This window comes from Poecilia formosa, unplaced genomic scaffold (genome assembly GCF_000485575.1).
Source record: "Poecilia formosa unplaced genomic scaffold, Poecilia_formosa-5.1.2 Scaffold274, whole genome shotgun sequence".
Lineage (NCBI taxonomy): Eukaryota > Metazoa > Chordata > Actinopteri > Cyprinodontiformes > Poeciliidae > Poecilia > Poecilia formosa.
In genome coordinates, this window is record NW_006800213.1 from 179834 (window position 1) to 194414 (window position 14581).

Genomic DNA, 14581 nt, shown 5'->3' on the forward strand with positions numbered 1-14581 from the left:
AATCATCAAAATTAAAACAATAAAAGACCTGAAATATTTCAGTTGGTGTGCAATGAATCTAAAATATATGACAATTTAATTTTTATCATGACATTATGGAAAATAATGAACTTTATCACAATATTCTAATTTTATGACCAGCACCTGTATATATATATATGTCCAATGTGATCTTTTTTTGTTGTTGTTGTTGTAGCGACTCCAGATACATATGTTAAGGTGTTTGATTCAAAAAACATTATCAAAGTAAAACAAAATAATTGAAATGGCTCTTTATGTTTAGAAAGTGAGTAATGTAAGTCCAGGAAAAATTGCCAATAAAGGATATACTATTAACTCTGGAAAATATATATTTTTTAGCTGTGCAAACTTTGTACCATCTGAAATATGTCACGTCAAACAAAAGGGGCAATTTTTAGAGTAAAGTACAAAAGGCAGCAGCTGGAGCATCCATCAATAAGTTACTAAGGTCAGATTAATCTTTGAGCAAAAAAACAAGGTAGACACTAAATACTAAATGTAAATGTCATGCAGAACAACTAGTTTAAAACCCTTTACCTCGATTTTTACTGCCATACTCTACACAGCAACACTCCTCTGCTATAAAATAAGTAAAGAGTTGTTTTTAAGAGGATCAGGAAAGTTGGACTAACAGCTTTAAGCAACAGCATCTGATCACAGGTGATTCTGTTTATAAGTCTATAACACAGTCTGCTTAGCAACATGAAATAAATATGGCCTTCTTCATTCCCTCTGATGATTTAATTACTGCTGCAGCTTTAAGATTGTCTGTCTGCTGCACCTTAGTGATAAAACAGCTTTGGAGAAACCTTCTAAGGAAAGAATTTGGATCCCCTTTAGCTACGTTCTTATTATGGTGGCATGTTGATTCAAGTATTTTAATCACTACAGCAAAGCATTCATGCATCATTAAAATCGAACATAATTAGATCTAATTAGGAAAAACAGTACTTGGGGTTGTATGTTATCTCGTTACTGAGGTTGTTTAATATCTCGAGGTAACAATAAATTTTGTCATTTGCTGTTCAGTAGAAGTTAAAAAAGCGTCACGGTTCCTGCCAAATGGGGAAATGTATAATAACCTGAAAAACCTTTTGATATTTTCACATTACGCTGCCAAACCTCATTGCATTTGAACGGGAGTTTGTGTGACAGACCAACACAAAGTAGTCAGATCAACCTGGTCATTTCATAGCTAGATAGATGGCGCTAAATTCAGAACATTCCTGGAAGTAAACCTGACAGGGGCTGGAAAATATTTGAGACTGATGTGGAGGCCATCGTCCTGCACGGCGGTGACCCTAAATATAGAGCAAGAGCTGCAGTGTAGTGGTTTATTTTAATGTTAGAACACCTCAGACCTAAAGCCGTCCCACAGACTGTACCGAGACTTCAAAATCCTTGTTCAGTTTCAGTCTTTATGTTCCACAAAGCCGGTAGAGACACGCTATAACTGACATGCAGGTAATTGCAGCAAAGGTAGATCCAGAAAGTAAAGACTTAATGACCGGGGGGAAAAATGCAAGGCATTCTTTACGCATTCTGACTTATAAAATGTGTGAAAACCAAGCGCTGAGTCCTTTTCTTTTCTTTCAACTTCAGATCTGTACACTACTTTGGCCTGTTACATAAATCCCAATGAAAAACATTTATAATTTTGTGTGGAATGTGAAAGAATGTGGGGGGAAAAAATAGTTCAAAGGGTTTAAACACTGTTGCAAGTCTGTAGGAGTTTTCTTGCTGTGAGAGTTTTGCTGTTGTTTTGGCTTTCAGGATCAGCACCCTGGACAGCGCTTTGTATCGTGTTGATTTGCATCCGCTAACTGCTGTTTCAGCTCTAACATGTTCTCCCTGAGCACGCATGTTTCCTCTCGTGTGCACTGTTTTTCTACAAAAAAAAACAAAAAAAACATGCATGTTAGGTTAATTAGTTTCTCTAAATTGTCCCAAGGTGTGAGTGTGTGTATGTGTTCTTTCATGGGTTTCCAACCAAGCCCCAGCAACTCACTGGTGCCCCGTTGCACCCTCCCTACCCCCTGCCTCAACCACTGCAAACCCAAACAACACATATTCACGTTCAAAGGTTCTCTTAGATTTGTGCAGAGCTTCACAGGTCATCAGTAAGGAAAATTGTTCATTTAAAAGTATCCGGTTTTAAATACTCATTTGAAAAATTTCTTCCCCGAAGCATAATTATTGCATTATTCCAAGTATCTGTGCCGAGTTAAAAAAAAAAAAAAAAATCCTTGCAGCCCATTAGTGATTCACTGCTATATCGAGCTGTAGCTTTACACAGACGGATTCAAAGAAAAGCTTATTTTTCATGCTTAGCTTTTCTTTTTTCAAGCAAACTTTCAGTCTGGATTACGATTTCTGGGTCCAGATTTGCTTTCATCACAGTGCTTCTACTAGTTTACTAGTCTCATTACAAGTCATACAGGCCTTTCAAAGCACTCTTTCGTGAAACAACTCGCTTTCGAAAACTACCCGCAGAAAATGATACCACTCATTCACTCCTGTTACAATGTCACAAAGTAAAAGATGCTGTAACAAGACAATTTGTCTCCGTTTCTGTCAATGTTAGCATTTAGCGGGAAGATTCTGAATCCTCTTGAGAACAAGACATATTGCCTAACAAGGGCTTTCAAGCTCTTACTTCTAGAGTCTGCCCTGACAGGTAACCCATCTGACTTGTAAATGGAGACCTCCAAGCGAGCGGGACCCGCAGTGTATTTGCGAGTGGATTGATCCCATAAGAGCAGGGATTTGAAAGTGGATGAGCAAGTTGCAGTCTGGATTCTCTTGATTAACTCTCATCTAACTCAGTGTTGAAGGCCAAGGAGGGAAGGGCAGTTTCATGCTATGAGGGAAAAATACAGAAATTAAAAAAGTGAAATGAAAGGCCCTCTAAAGAGGGCACCCGGGAAAAGGCTCAAATGAACACATTTTCACAGCTGACAGAGAAACACCAGAAATGGAAGACCAAAGCAATGTTGGACCAACTAATTATTCTTACAGCCCGAGGTTAACACTGCCTCCACTCTGCAAAAACTCTGATTCTGGAGTTCATCTTTGGAGAAAATTGATCTTTCCAATTACATTAATTGAAAGAGAAGAAGTGCAGAGCTTCCTACTGAACCATTACTTAAAATATGAGCACCATCTTATTTAAGAAAGGTTTATTGGAAAAAGTTCAGGGATCCATTAAGTTTTCTTTTTCTTTTCTTTTCTTTTTTTTTGCCTGCACACTTCACCAGAAAGCGACTGTCAGATAGGTCCAAAGCAAAACTCTTCCCTCTCTTTCAAATAAAGGAGTGTTTGCCAACCCTTAACATTTAGCTCCCAGCTAATACTCAGCATATATTATTTTCTGGTACTCAGATTCTGTATTTAGCTCCAGCACAGTGGGAGAGAGGCATTTCCTCCCTGATGTTCACGGGGTTATGCATCCACAAGTTGCACAGATCAGTCTTGTTAAACAGCGACTCCCCTGTGGAGCTCCAACACACACCGGCAACGGGAAATGAGGGTCATTTTGTAATACTATACAAACTCTAATAATCTATAGAGTGATAGAGGTTGCCTCCAAAGTGAGTTGAGTTAGTAAAGGAACCCCATTGCTGCCGTTATTCCAGGGGCTGGTGCTGAAAGGGCTGCCACAAGATTTACAGAAGCTAACTAATTTACCATTTTCATTTCAATAAATAAACATTTTAACATATCACTGATCGCTATATATGTAGATCTCTATGTATATCTCTTTCTATATGACATCATTTTGTCACAGTCTGACATTAAATTGCACCAAATATTTGAGAATATGCAGCTATCAATCTGTTCAGAAGGTTCTGTGTCCCAGAGACAAACATGATTTGGTGTAAAACATGGATATCAACCCCAGAACGGGAGCAAAACACCTCGAAAGGATGAGCATCATTATTTAAAATACTTCAGATTGGTTTGGTGAAAAGCAAAGGATGCATTTGTTAAAAATGACACCATGCCCACTGTTGCTTATGGAAGAGGATCTATGAATCTCTGGGTGTTTCTCTTCCAATGTTCCTTGGAATCTTGTAAGACAATGTAAGCTCTTAAAAATACCAGGAAGTCTTGGATAAACAACAACAACAACAACAACATTGGGGGAAAAAAGACAACAGAACATGTTAGTTAAGGCTGATTATGTGTGTAGCTCTGTACACGTTAGGAAATGGCAATAAGAAAAAAGCGAGTTTCCGAAACCTGTTGAGATCTACAGCCATTAAAAGAATTAAAAAGACCTGGAACTGTGGCCAACGAGGCTGAATCAGGACAGACTGGCGCAGTGAGCAGGATGGTGAGGAAGGTTAAAAAAAAATAAAAATCTCCAAAGCTCAAGTCAGGAAATTACAGTAAGCTTTTTAGTGAGAGATTATGTTGTTGCCATTTGACATTTTACCAGCGGTGTTAGCAGCTATGGAGGCTGCTGTGCTTTCTATTACAGCATGTTGTGGAGTAGACAGGAAGGAGTGAAAAGGGGAAACACTGATCCAGAACTAAAAATAAGGTGGAGCAGGAGGTGTGTGTGGAATTGGTGCTTTGGCCCCAGCACTTTCTGTGCCCTTGCCTGTGTCTGACCAGCAGTTCACGAAGCCATAAATATTCCTGCGCGAGGAGACACCCAGGGGATTGGAACAGATGAAATGATATCTCCCTCTACTGACAACCCTCCAGGACTGGGATAAGTGGAATAGCAACAAGATGAACTTTTACAGACGCCGGTGGACGTTTATCAAAGCTAGTGACCTTAATGGCTCCCTCCAGACAGTGGTAGTGTATTGCTCACTCCTTACTAAGGAATGAGGAGCATTAAAGCCACCTGACCAGGTCACTGGTTGTATCATCGAGGCGAGTCGAAATACTGGATGAGTAACACAGGTTACTGTGCTTTGCAAACATATTTATTCCTCTTTAACTTTCTCACGTTTAGTCATGAACTTCAAGACATCATGTGAGGACGCACAGGACAAACCACCCTACACACACACACACACACAACTAAGGACAACTTTGGAGAAACCAATTAACCTAACAGTCATGTTTTTGGTCTTTGTTGCGGAGCCAAAGTACCCAGAGAGAACCCACACACACACAGGGAGAACATGCAAACTACACAAGACTCCCAGGCTGGGATTCAAACCCAATACCGTTTTGTTGTAAGGCAGCATTGTTAACAGCTACCCCACTGTGCAGCCCATTAATAATACAAAAGGCAATGAAATGTATTTATATGCCAAATGTCAACATTTCTATTGTCTTCATAGCTCATTGTTTGTGAATGATCTATACCCTCCAGAGCAAAACTCAAGGAAACTTTTCTTTCACTCTTCAAAAGGAGAGAGACAACACAAAGTGCCACACAATTGAAGCCAATATTTCAATGCTTTGAATATTTTTCTTCCCTTAGAACCTTCAAATGCTTCGGAGGGGTAAACTGCGCGGCAAAAAAAAAAAAAAAATTCCTGGGAGGGAATGATTGTCGACAGCCTGTCAAGTTCAAAGGAATCATCAGACCGGGACATTACCTCTATAGTCCTGAAGCAGTAAACAATGCAGTCAAGACTTTTCATGCACATTAGCAAAGCCCCTAATGAAAATGTGATCTGTGTGGAAACATGAATAAGCATGAACATGTCATATTGCTTCAAAAGTGTTAGTCATTTGAAGTTATTTATGAAAATCAATTGAGAAACTGACCCTAGGGTATATGCAAATCCTTGTTCTGAGGGAACTGCATTTAAGATGGCATAATTGTGGTGTAATTTCGGAAATGTGAGTTTAAATTTATCTGCATTTTTTTTATTATTTTGCTCTGGGCCACAGGCATTTCATTTTTGAAAAGGATGATGTTGGGAATTTGTGTAAAGGGCTGTGGGTTTTTGTGGATGTATGGAAAATGCGTGTAGAAGAAAAAGATGGATTTGCTTAATAATACCACATTCCTACCTAACCTAAAGCAAAAAGAAACATAATCTTCTATTCAGCTCTAAATTTAGCTGCTTTATGAAGCAGGATCAATTTAGTTTAATATCAAAAAGTATTTTTTATATTCTAGTTGTTTAAGTGTGTGTTCATTTAAGTGTCAATGATATTTCATCAAGCACGCATCAATGATTATTGACTTTTCTTAGATTTAGAGGTGAAATCAAATCAGAGTGCAGCTAAAAGGGAACTGAAGAAATTATGAGTAGCATTTCATGTCAATGGTTATTTAAAAACATATTCTAATGGTTTAAAATAGGAATGTTACGTGGTTAGCCATTATTTTTTTTTCATGGCTAATTAACATTTTTTGCCATTTTATTTCAGTTCCAATAAAATAATTTTCATCCCAAAATAATTCAGTATAAACTGTTCAGTTGATTCCAACTGCATTCAACGAAATGCAGTTAGATTATTTTTTTTATGAAATTACAAACATTTTAGATCTCTGCTGTTAAAAAAAAAAACAACAGTCGGCACGTTATTCCCCAAAACTATTTTCTAAACCTGCTGAATCCTTACAGAGTCAGGCTGATCCCCATCCTCCCCGGTCATTGAGTAAGGGGCAGGATGCACACCGAATAGGTTGCAGAAACGCTATAACTTTATGCCCTGCTTTCGTGGCCTTCACTGAAACAAAGGAGGCAGCAACACTGGCTTGTATTCATTTATATGGCTGCCTTGGGCAAGCAGCCTTCATATTTGCTTCGTGTCATGTCTCCAATCTGGTGAGGACATAACACCCACTCATCACATCGGCTTCTTCTCAATGTGTCCAAAATTTGCTTACAATTTGCTTTAAAAAAAAAAAAAAAAAGCAGCTTTTTCATGCAAAGATCCTCTACAATTTGGTTCTGGAGTAATTTGCAAAAGTCATTAAAAATCCAGCAATTTATTCCCATCGATGAATTTTAAATTCTTCTTAAAAGCAGTTGAAATGGTACACTCAAACCCATTTTAAATTATTTTATGAACTCTTAATCCTACGTTCTATTTTTGGTATTTTTATTTTCTGAGTACTTAAGCAAATGTTATGTTTTAATTGTCTGTACTTTTTAGTTATTGCTGCATAGACAATACACCGGTGAGCCTCTTGACCAGTTCTCCCTTGAAAAAAATAAATTTTATCTCAAGCGACTTCCTGGTAAAATAATGGTTAAAACAAATATACATAGACACAAGAAAACTACTGCTTGCACACTGAATCTACCAGCAGTTTACAGGGACCACATTATCGTTTTATGCTGTAAATAGATTATATAGAACTATTTTGTCATCAGTTGTAAAACCAGAAACAACATATCCTCAAGACAGTTTGGTACTGAAAGACCAAAACTGCACAGGTGCAGAACAGTGAAGGGGCAGCACACCCAGCACCTTTCACTTTTCTATGTGACATATCTCTGCAAGATAAGTCAAAAAAGCAAAAATGTCCTATCATGCACAGTATTTGCATCTCCTGTTAATAAATATGAACCCACTTAGTGGTAATAGTGTAAGCATGCCACTGCTGCTTAATGACGTCAAAGCTTCTACTATGTTACAATGTTTTTCCACTTTGGGTCAGTTACTACATACCAAAATAATTTCTGTTTGCTATATATGAGATATTAAGGGTTTCTTATTGAAAAAGCTCCCGGTATTTCAGAAATGCAGAAAAGTAAATAGTTTTCCCGTAATGCTTGGTAGAACTGCTTTTCAATCTGTCTGACTTCAGGTCAAACGTTCTGAGTGTGTTTCCATCAGCTTCTCACAAAGGTTTGCTATAAATTATTCCCGTTTCTCATGAAGGACCCAGCTGCTGTAACTTTCTCAGCTTTGCAGACTCTCTTGCCAGCACAAGACTTTTCAGCTCTGCCCATAAATTTTCTATGTGACTGCAGCCAGGGCTTTGTGGTGGGCCAGTGCAAAACACTGACTGTGTTTTCTGTAGCAATGCTTATTATGGCCAAACATTTGCTTTTAGTTCAGAGCACATAACATGTCTCCAGAATCTAAGGTATTTGTATTTACAAACCGGAATCTGGATTTTTCTGTTGCTTTTGGAGCAACAGAGGCCACTCCTCTGTAAGTAGCATTTAAGCAAATTGTTGGTATAAGACACATTTCACTGTAGATACTGACACTCTATTCAGTCTTTTGCTTTTGTGCCAGTGTTGATGCTCTCATTTCACACCAAAACATTTGTCTCTGTACCAAAGGATGAACCACACTTCTGAAGGTCTGCAATTCTCTTCCAGATGTCTTGCCTGAGTTCCTTTGACTTTCCAATGTCACACAAAAAAGAAAGTAATTACTTTTTTTTTCTCACTATGCAACGAGAAAACAGAAAACAAAGTCCGATGAGACTATAGGAAAAGTGCAGTTTGATTTAATGTGAGATGGTGAGAAAAACTGTTAAACTATATGGTGCATTTAAGTATTTGGTTACAGCTGCATGTCTCTTTATATTTATCATCTTTACCATTTGCATATATTTTAGATCTGTGGTTCTGTTTCCCTGTAAAAAGCATAGATGTGTGGCTGCAGAAAGAGGGGCCACATTCATGTAGCAGTCACTGCTAGCGTCTTTAATTTGTGAATAAATAAATCTGCCTTGTGCACGCAAGCATCTGAGCTATTCCAACTGAAATGGTCAGGAAAGGGTTAGGAACATCAGTTTCAAATGTATTTTTTTCTTTTATCAATGTTAAAATGATTTTAATCATATAGCCTTATTCATAACCCGTTTTGCTACCTGCTGCAGTTTCTACTGTGACATTGTTTTTACCTCATGCCCAGGAACTTCCCATAAAATCCGGCCTGGCTTTGAGCCTAAAGCCTTACTCCCTTCTGAACTGTAAAATAAGGCATTTATCTAGTGCTGCCCATGGAAGTATCAAGTTGAAGTATGGTGCTGGAGCTCGCCTGTAAATGATAAAACCTCGGTGTTTGGTTTGTTTGCGCTCGTGTGTGCTGACTGTAGGAGATACATCGGGGTGGTGCTTCTTCTCTCTTCCTCTTCCTCCTCCTCCTCCTCTCTCTTTCCATCCCTGGATCTCAGGGCTCCCTGGGGTGTGTCCACTATGGAAGCGCCTCTCCTCTCCTCTCCTCTCCTGTTCCTGCTGCTGTTGCTGCCGCCTCCTCTCTCTGCTCTGCCTCCATATCTGCATCAGCTGCAGAGCTTGCTCTTGCTTTTTTTTCTGTCTCTCTCTCTCCTCCCTCCACCTTTCTTACTCCAATCAAACGGAATATTTTCTTAATCCAATCTGTCTTTTTTTGTAAGTATGTATAAGTGAGTTTCAGATGGGCCAGCCACTGTTCGTCACTTTGGAGCATCTAGGACCGGTTGGATAGGAGCTCTGGTCTCTCACCGCAGCCTAAGCGAGCCTCCCCTCCCTTCCTCCTGCTTTCCTCTCTCGCTTCCTCTCCGTCTCTCTCCTCAGTCTGCAGCCTCCGACAGCAGCCGCCGCATCATTTTTCAGAGCAGCTGCCCCCTCCCTCCTTCTCTCTTTCTCTCACTCACCCCTTCCTCGCCTCTTCTCTTTCTCTCTCTCTCTCTCTCTCTCTCTCTCCGTCACCCCTTCTGCTGTTCGCACCTCCGTGGGAATGCAGAGGAGGGTAGACGGCTCGCAGAATTGTCTTTTTAAAATATGTTTCTTTTTCCCACCCCCTCTCCCCTCCATCATCAAGACGGGGATCTGAGACGTGCGGGAAATAATCCGATCGGGGGTGGCCAGCGCCTGGAGACTGGACCTGGATCAGCTGGATTCTGCCAGCAACAAACATCACCTCTTCTTCAGTCTTATTGCCAGATCGCTTCAGGTCCGTTCTGAGCCGCATCGTTTCAGATTCGTGGCTCTCTCTCCCGGCTTGGATTATTATGAATATTATACCGTCATCTGTGACGAGTGGTCTTACCTTTTTGAGAGGGGCTTTTAGGTGAAAAGTTGAGACAACCTGCAAAGACAAGTGACAACGGCAGGCTTTTTTCCCCCTCTGTATATATTTAAATATAGAGAGTGAGATGAACTCGTCTGACATCTAGGAGCGACAGAGGTTTTTTTTTTTTTTTTTTTTTTTAAGGACCCCCATGCGGCCGATAATCATCCAGTGTACAGAGGAAAAGGCTGCAGCCGCGTCCTGGCTCGATGTAGGTGTTAGTGCGCTCACATTCACATGGATTTACAGCTCCAGTCTGAAGGATCGATATGAATATTTGGGACGCCTTTTTAACACTGGAGTGAAGCATCCTCGGATTTATCACCGCTTCATTTGCGCAGCACTACAGTGAAGCGCCCTTTCCCCCCCTCCTCCTCCTGCTTGGCTCACCTGCCCATAACCTGTATGCTCCTGGGAAGTTGGAATATCATCATGCGTTTGTGTTCTTATGCGTGAGCGTCTGAATGTGAGCGTATGCGTGTGTGTGTGTGTGTGAGAGAGTGTGTGAGAGAGTTTGGTTACTTGTCCGCCAGAGGGAGTGTAGGTTATGTTGCTTTTGAATGCATTTGAGTGCAGAGCCAGCTTTTAATTAGAACGTGACTGTGAGTGGATTGTGTCTGCTTGGTTTTTTCCCATCTGTGCATGTCGGTATTCAAGCTGTAAACATACTGTGTGTACGCTCGTAAAATGTGCAGCATCCCTTCTCCACCACATCTTCTTTACATATGCCTATGTATCATTAGGCCACCTGTTTGACTTCTCAAACACTCTGAGAGACAAAAAGAGAGGGGGAAAAAAAGCGGTGGCAGGATGAGTGAGCATTCTGGTGCAAGCACTCTGGCAGCCATGACGCTGGAGGAGCCAGGGGCTGAACAAGCATCCCCCAGAGCCCCGGGCCCTCTGCGCTGTGGTCCGTGTGCTGTGTGGCCTCGCCAGCAGACCTGGCTGTGTGCTGTACCCCTGGTGATGGGATTTGTGGGATTGGGACTCAGTCTCATGCTGCTCAAATGGATTGTGGTTGGCTCTGTGCAAGATTATGTCCCCACAGATCTGGTTGATCCCAAAAGCATCAATGGCCAAGACCCCATATTTCTGTCAAAACCCAGTGCCATGCCCAAGGGGCCTGACGTTTCCACTGCTACCACGTCTTTAGCCACATCCACATCTGCAATGGTTTCGACGACCACGCCGCTCGCAGCCGATGGTACCGCCCCAGTGCCAAGAACTCGATCTGGTCCACCAGCAAACCACTCAGCAAATGGCAGCAGCTCCAATGGGGACGGCAACCGAGCCCCGCATCTGCACAATCGAGTCGGAACCCGAGTCAGTGGGACTGCAGTCACCACCTCTGCTACCCGTGCCACTCGTCTCACCCCAGCGCCCAGTGGTAAGGAGGTCACGCCTCGCGGCACCGTCAGGAAGGGAAGCAGCACTTCCAATGGACGCAACGGAGCTGCCAACTCAAAACCGGGACAGACTCCTCCTACTGTCACCACAACCACATCCACCACCACCACCACCACCACCACGGCGACTGCTAAGAACAACGCCAAGGTACAGCCGACCACAACGTCTCAGCCGGCGGCTCCGATGAAGCCCACGTCCCGCTGGAATCATGGGCGCCCAGGGAAGGGCCCGGTCACACGCCCACACCACCGCTTCAGAACTCGTAAGTCCAGATTTTTGGGTCACAGGTGCTGGTAAGAGTGAGTGTAGTGCTGTGAGGTTATGTGTGCAGCTCATCATGAGTGTGTGAGAAGAGCTCTTGGGCTTCTGTGGCAATAAGTACAGGGTTGCACTGTAGTAACCACTTCCTGTACCCAGGTGTCTGTGTAAAAGAACCCTATTATCTTTGGCACACCTTATTACATCTTAATCTCATGGATTAATCACATTTATACTTCCTTCTTCATCCACATGGGTAGTGGATAGTCCAGTAGCTTAATATTAATCATATTCATTAGCACGAGCTGCTATAAGGTGCTTTCTCTGTGGTTTCACCCCATTCATCTTTAACTTTACCTAATCTGATATGAATCTCACTTTCAGAAGGCTTTTCTTCCTTATTTCTACAAATGTAAAAGTACCTTTGAAGACAGCCCTTTACCTAACAGATAGCATTTGGTTTTGTTGTTGCCAGATCTGAAATGTTGAAACTTTGCAGTACGTGCCCTGACCAAGGTTGGTTTATTTATGTAATAAAAATAAATACCACAAGCTTTGTAAGGTGTCGAGGTAGGAGAGAGGTTAGCTTTCACCTCCTGTCTTGAGGAATCAGATATAGCAAGGCCACATATCCTATTTAGCAGAATGTCGCAGGTTCTGCTTTACACTCCAGGGAGATACGGGGTGTGAGGCAGGGAGGGGGAGGCGCTGAGGGAAAGTAAGATGGATATGGGGAAGAGAATAGGGGTATCAGAGGACAAGTGGAGAGGGAACAGGAACAGGGGGAAAGGAAGAGAAACCCTTTGAAAAACAGCAAAGTTAAAGAGGATGGCGAATGAAGGACTCGAATGCAAGGAGCATAACAAAGAAGGAGAACGAAGAGAGGGGGTTGTGAGATGAGAGGAAAAAAACAGATGGAGGGGCCTAAGTAAGGGAAAGGCTTGAGGGAGATAGAGGGTACAAAGCAGGAGAGCTGAGAGTTTTGCATATGTTTTGTTGTGCTAAAGAAAGAAGACTCCACGATTGTTAATTCCACAAGGAACATGTTTTCAACATCCTGCAAAAAATTTCTGTAAGAAGTGGGTGGGGCAGGATGTGACTGAGTGGATATGACTGTGTAGAAATTGTCTTTTTAGACTCTTTGACTCCCGACTTACATTTTTAATCTCGGCTTCCCGTAAGAGGAGTCACCAAAGGGACGCGACATGAAATGGCTTTTCATTTAGCAACAAAAATGTGTTGAGATGAAAACTGAAACCTTCATTTCAACACATTCCTAGAACGGATTAAATGTCTGCGTTCACTACGTGCAACCCTCTCATTTATCAGCTGGATGTATCAGCAGCATTGATTCCACCAGCAAACAGTGATCAGGTGACAATTTTTAATTTTTTTTTTTATCCTAGGGCTAAATATTTTCAGCCAGGCCGGCTCTGTATAGCCATAGACAGTCCTCAGACTCCTCTTGCAAAATAATCCGCTGCTCTGGAGTCAATTACATCACTTGCCAAAGAGCTGCCAAACAGCTGAAAGCTGCCAGAATGAGAAGCTCCCTCGGGTGAACATCAGGAAGCATCTGTTTGTGCTGTATACTATGAAAGGCCGAGGACCTCACACAATAACACATTCTTAGTAAACTGTATTTTTGTAACTAAAAGATTTAAAACATTAGAGGATTTTTTTTTCTTCTTATTCCTCAGTTTCTTTTACTGAGGGACAGCATTTCAGTTTAGTCTCTCTAATCACTTTGTCTATTATCAGTCTGCCAGCAGCCAACACTTCAAAGGTACCATAACACAACCAACAGAATCAATAGAAACCATTTATTAGCATCTCTAATTAGTTTGTATTAGATTTTTTTAAAGGTATGGAAAACTAAAGAAATAGTTCACAATTTATGAAGCGAGGTTCTGTGGGGAACATTTTATAGATGTTTAATATGATACTTGCATTATAAACAATAAATCTTTTGTGGTCTTCATGTCTTCCAAATCTTGATTAGCTGTGAGGCTGCACTACATCCATTGTAACATTTATTTAGATTTTAGACTTTAGCAAAACATAAAAACAGAAACTTAAATTTCTAGCTTTTTTTGTTTTTTTTTCCAGTGCTGCTTTTGCAGAGAATCACGTCTTGTTGCTGGTCCTCTCTGCCTAGAACAATTGCTTGCAGTTGACCTCATCTGAAATGTTAAACCTGCTGGTTTTAGCTGGCCAGCTATTGTTTCAAAATGCCATTACTGTGATGTATGGCTCACAGAGTTATTTGCAAGTCAATGACTCGAGACAATCTGCTGACTTTCCTTAAAGAACTTTTTGAACCAGTTTGGGTAATTAACTGAGCTTAATGCACCGTTTGATAACTTGGACAATTTGGAATGTTTGTGTGACTGAATTGACTTTTCTTTTTTTCTTGAAAAGTTTCTCAGGATGACATTTGTGTGAGTTGGTTTTGAATAAACAGAATTGAAATGAAATATGTAAAAATAGCTGTGGAGATCTTTTTTCAGTTGAGTGGCAACACAGAAACAGGCAGGGGAGGGTCAGCTGTGCTGGTTTATGCTCCATGAAACAGGAGAAATTTTTGACATTGAAATTGTTTTAGGACAGCGAAAGGCTACTTTGGTGTTGGTTCCTCTTTGACTAGCAATTAGCTTCAGCCTCTGTGTCAAATTAATTGGATTTGAACTCAGTGAAAAAGACGAGTTATCTGCTGCAGGTAAGATAATAACTGCTAATACCCTCCTCTTAAAGAATGACCATTTCAGTCATCTCTACATACAGTATTTTTGTAGAATTTTCAAAAATGTAAAATAAATTGAAGATAGAAAACTTACATAAGCTTGTAAAGTCTTTTATTACAGCTAGCTAGCTCACAAGTGGTTAGGCTATAATAGATTCACTAGACAAATTGAAATAATTGTGTTGTTCCGTAATATTTTTGAGGAATAAT

The 14581-nt window shown here is 41.0% G+C and overlaps 1 protein-coding gene across 2 annotated transcripts in view; it reads left to right on the forward strand.

Moving 5' to 3' along the window:
• The first annotated feature begins 9143 nt into the window (after positions 1-9143).
• The window catches only part of LOC103151205 (pro-neuregulin-3, membrane-bound isoform-like), a 230215-nt gene continuing 224777 nt past the window's right edge, over positions 9144-14581 (forward strand). The window contains exon 1 of one of the 2 annotated variants that reach the window (XM_016681250.1): positions 9144-11632. In XM_016681250.1, coding sequence (XP_016536736.1) covers positions 10774-11632 — 859 coding nt within the window. In that variant the 5' untranslated portion in view covers positions 9144-10773. The remainder of the gene's footprint in view (positions 11633-14581) is intronic. The other variant, XM_007571129.2, reaches the window with a different exon arrangement.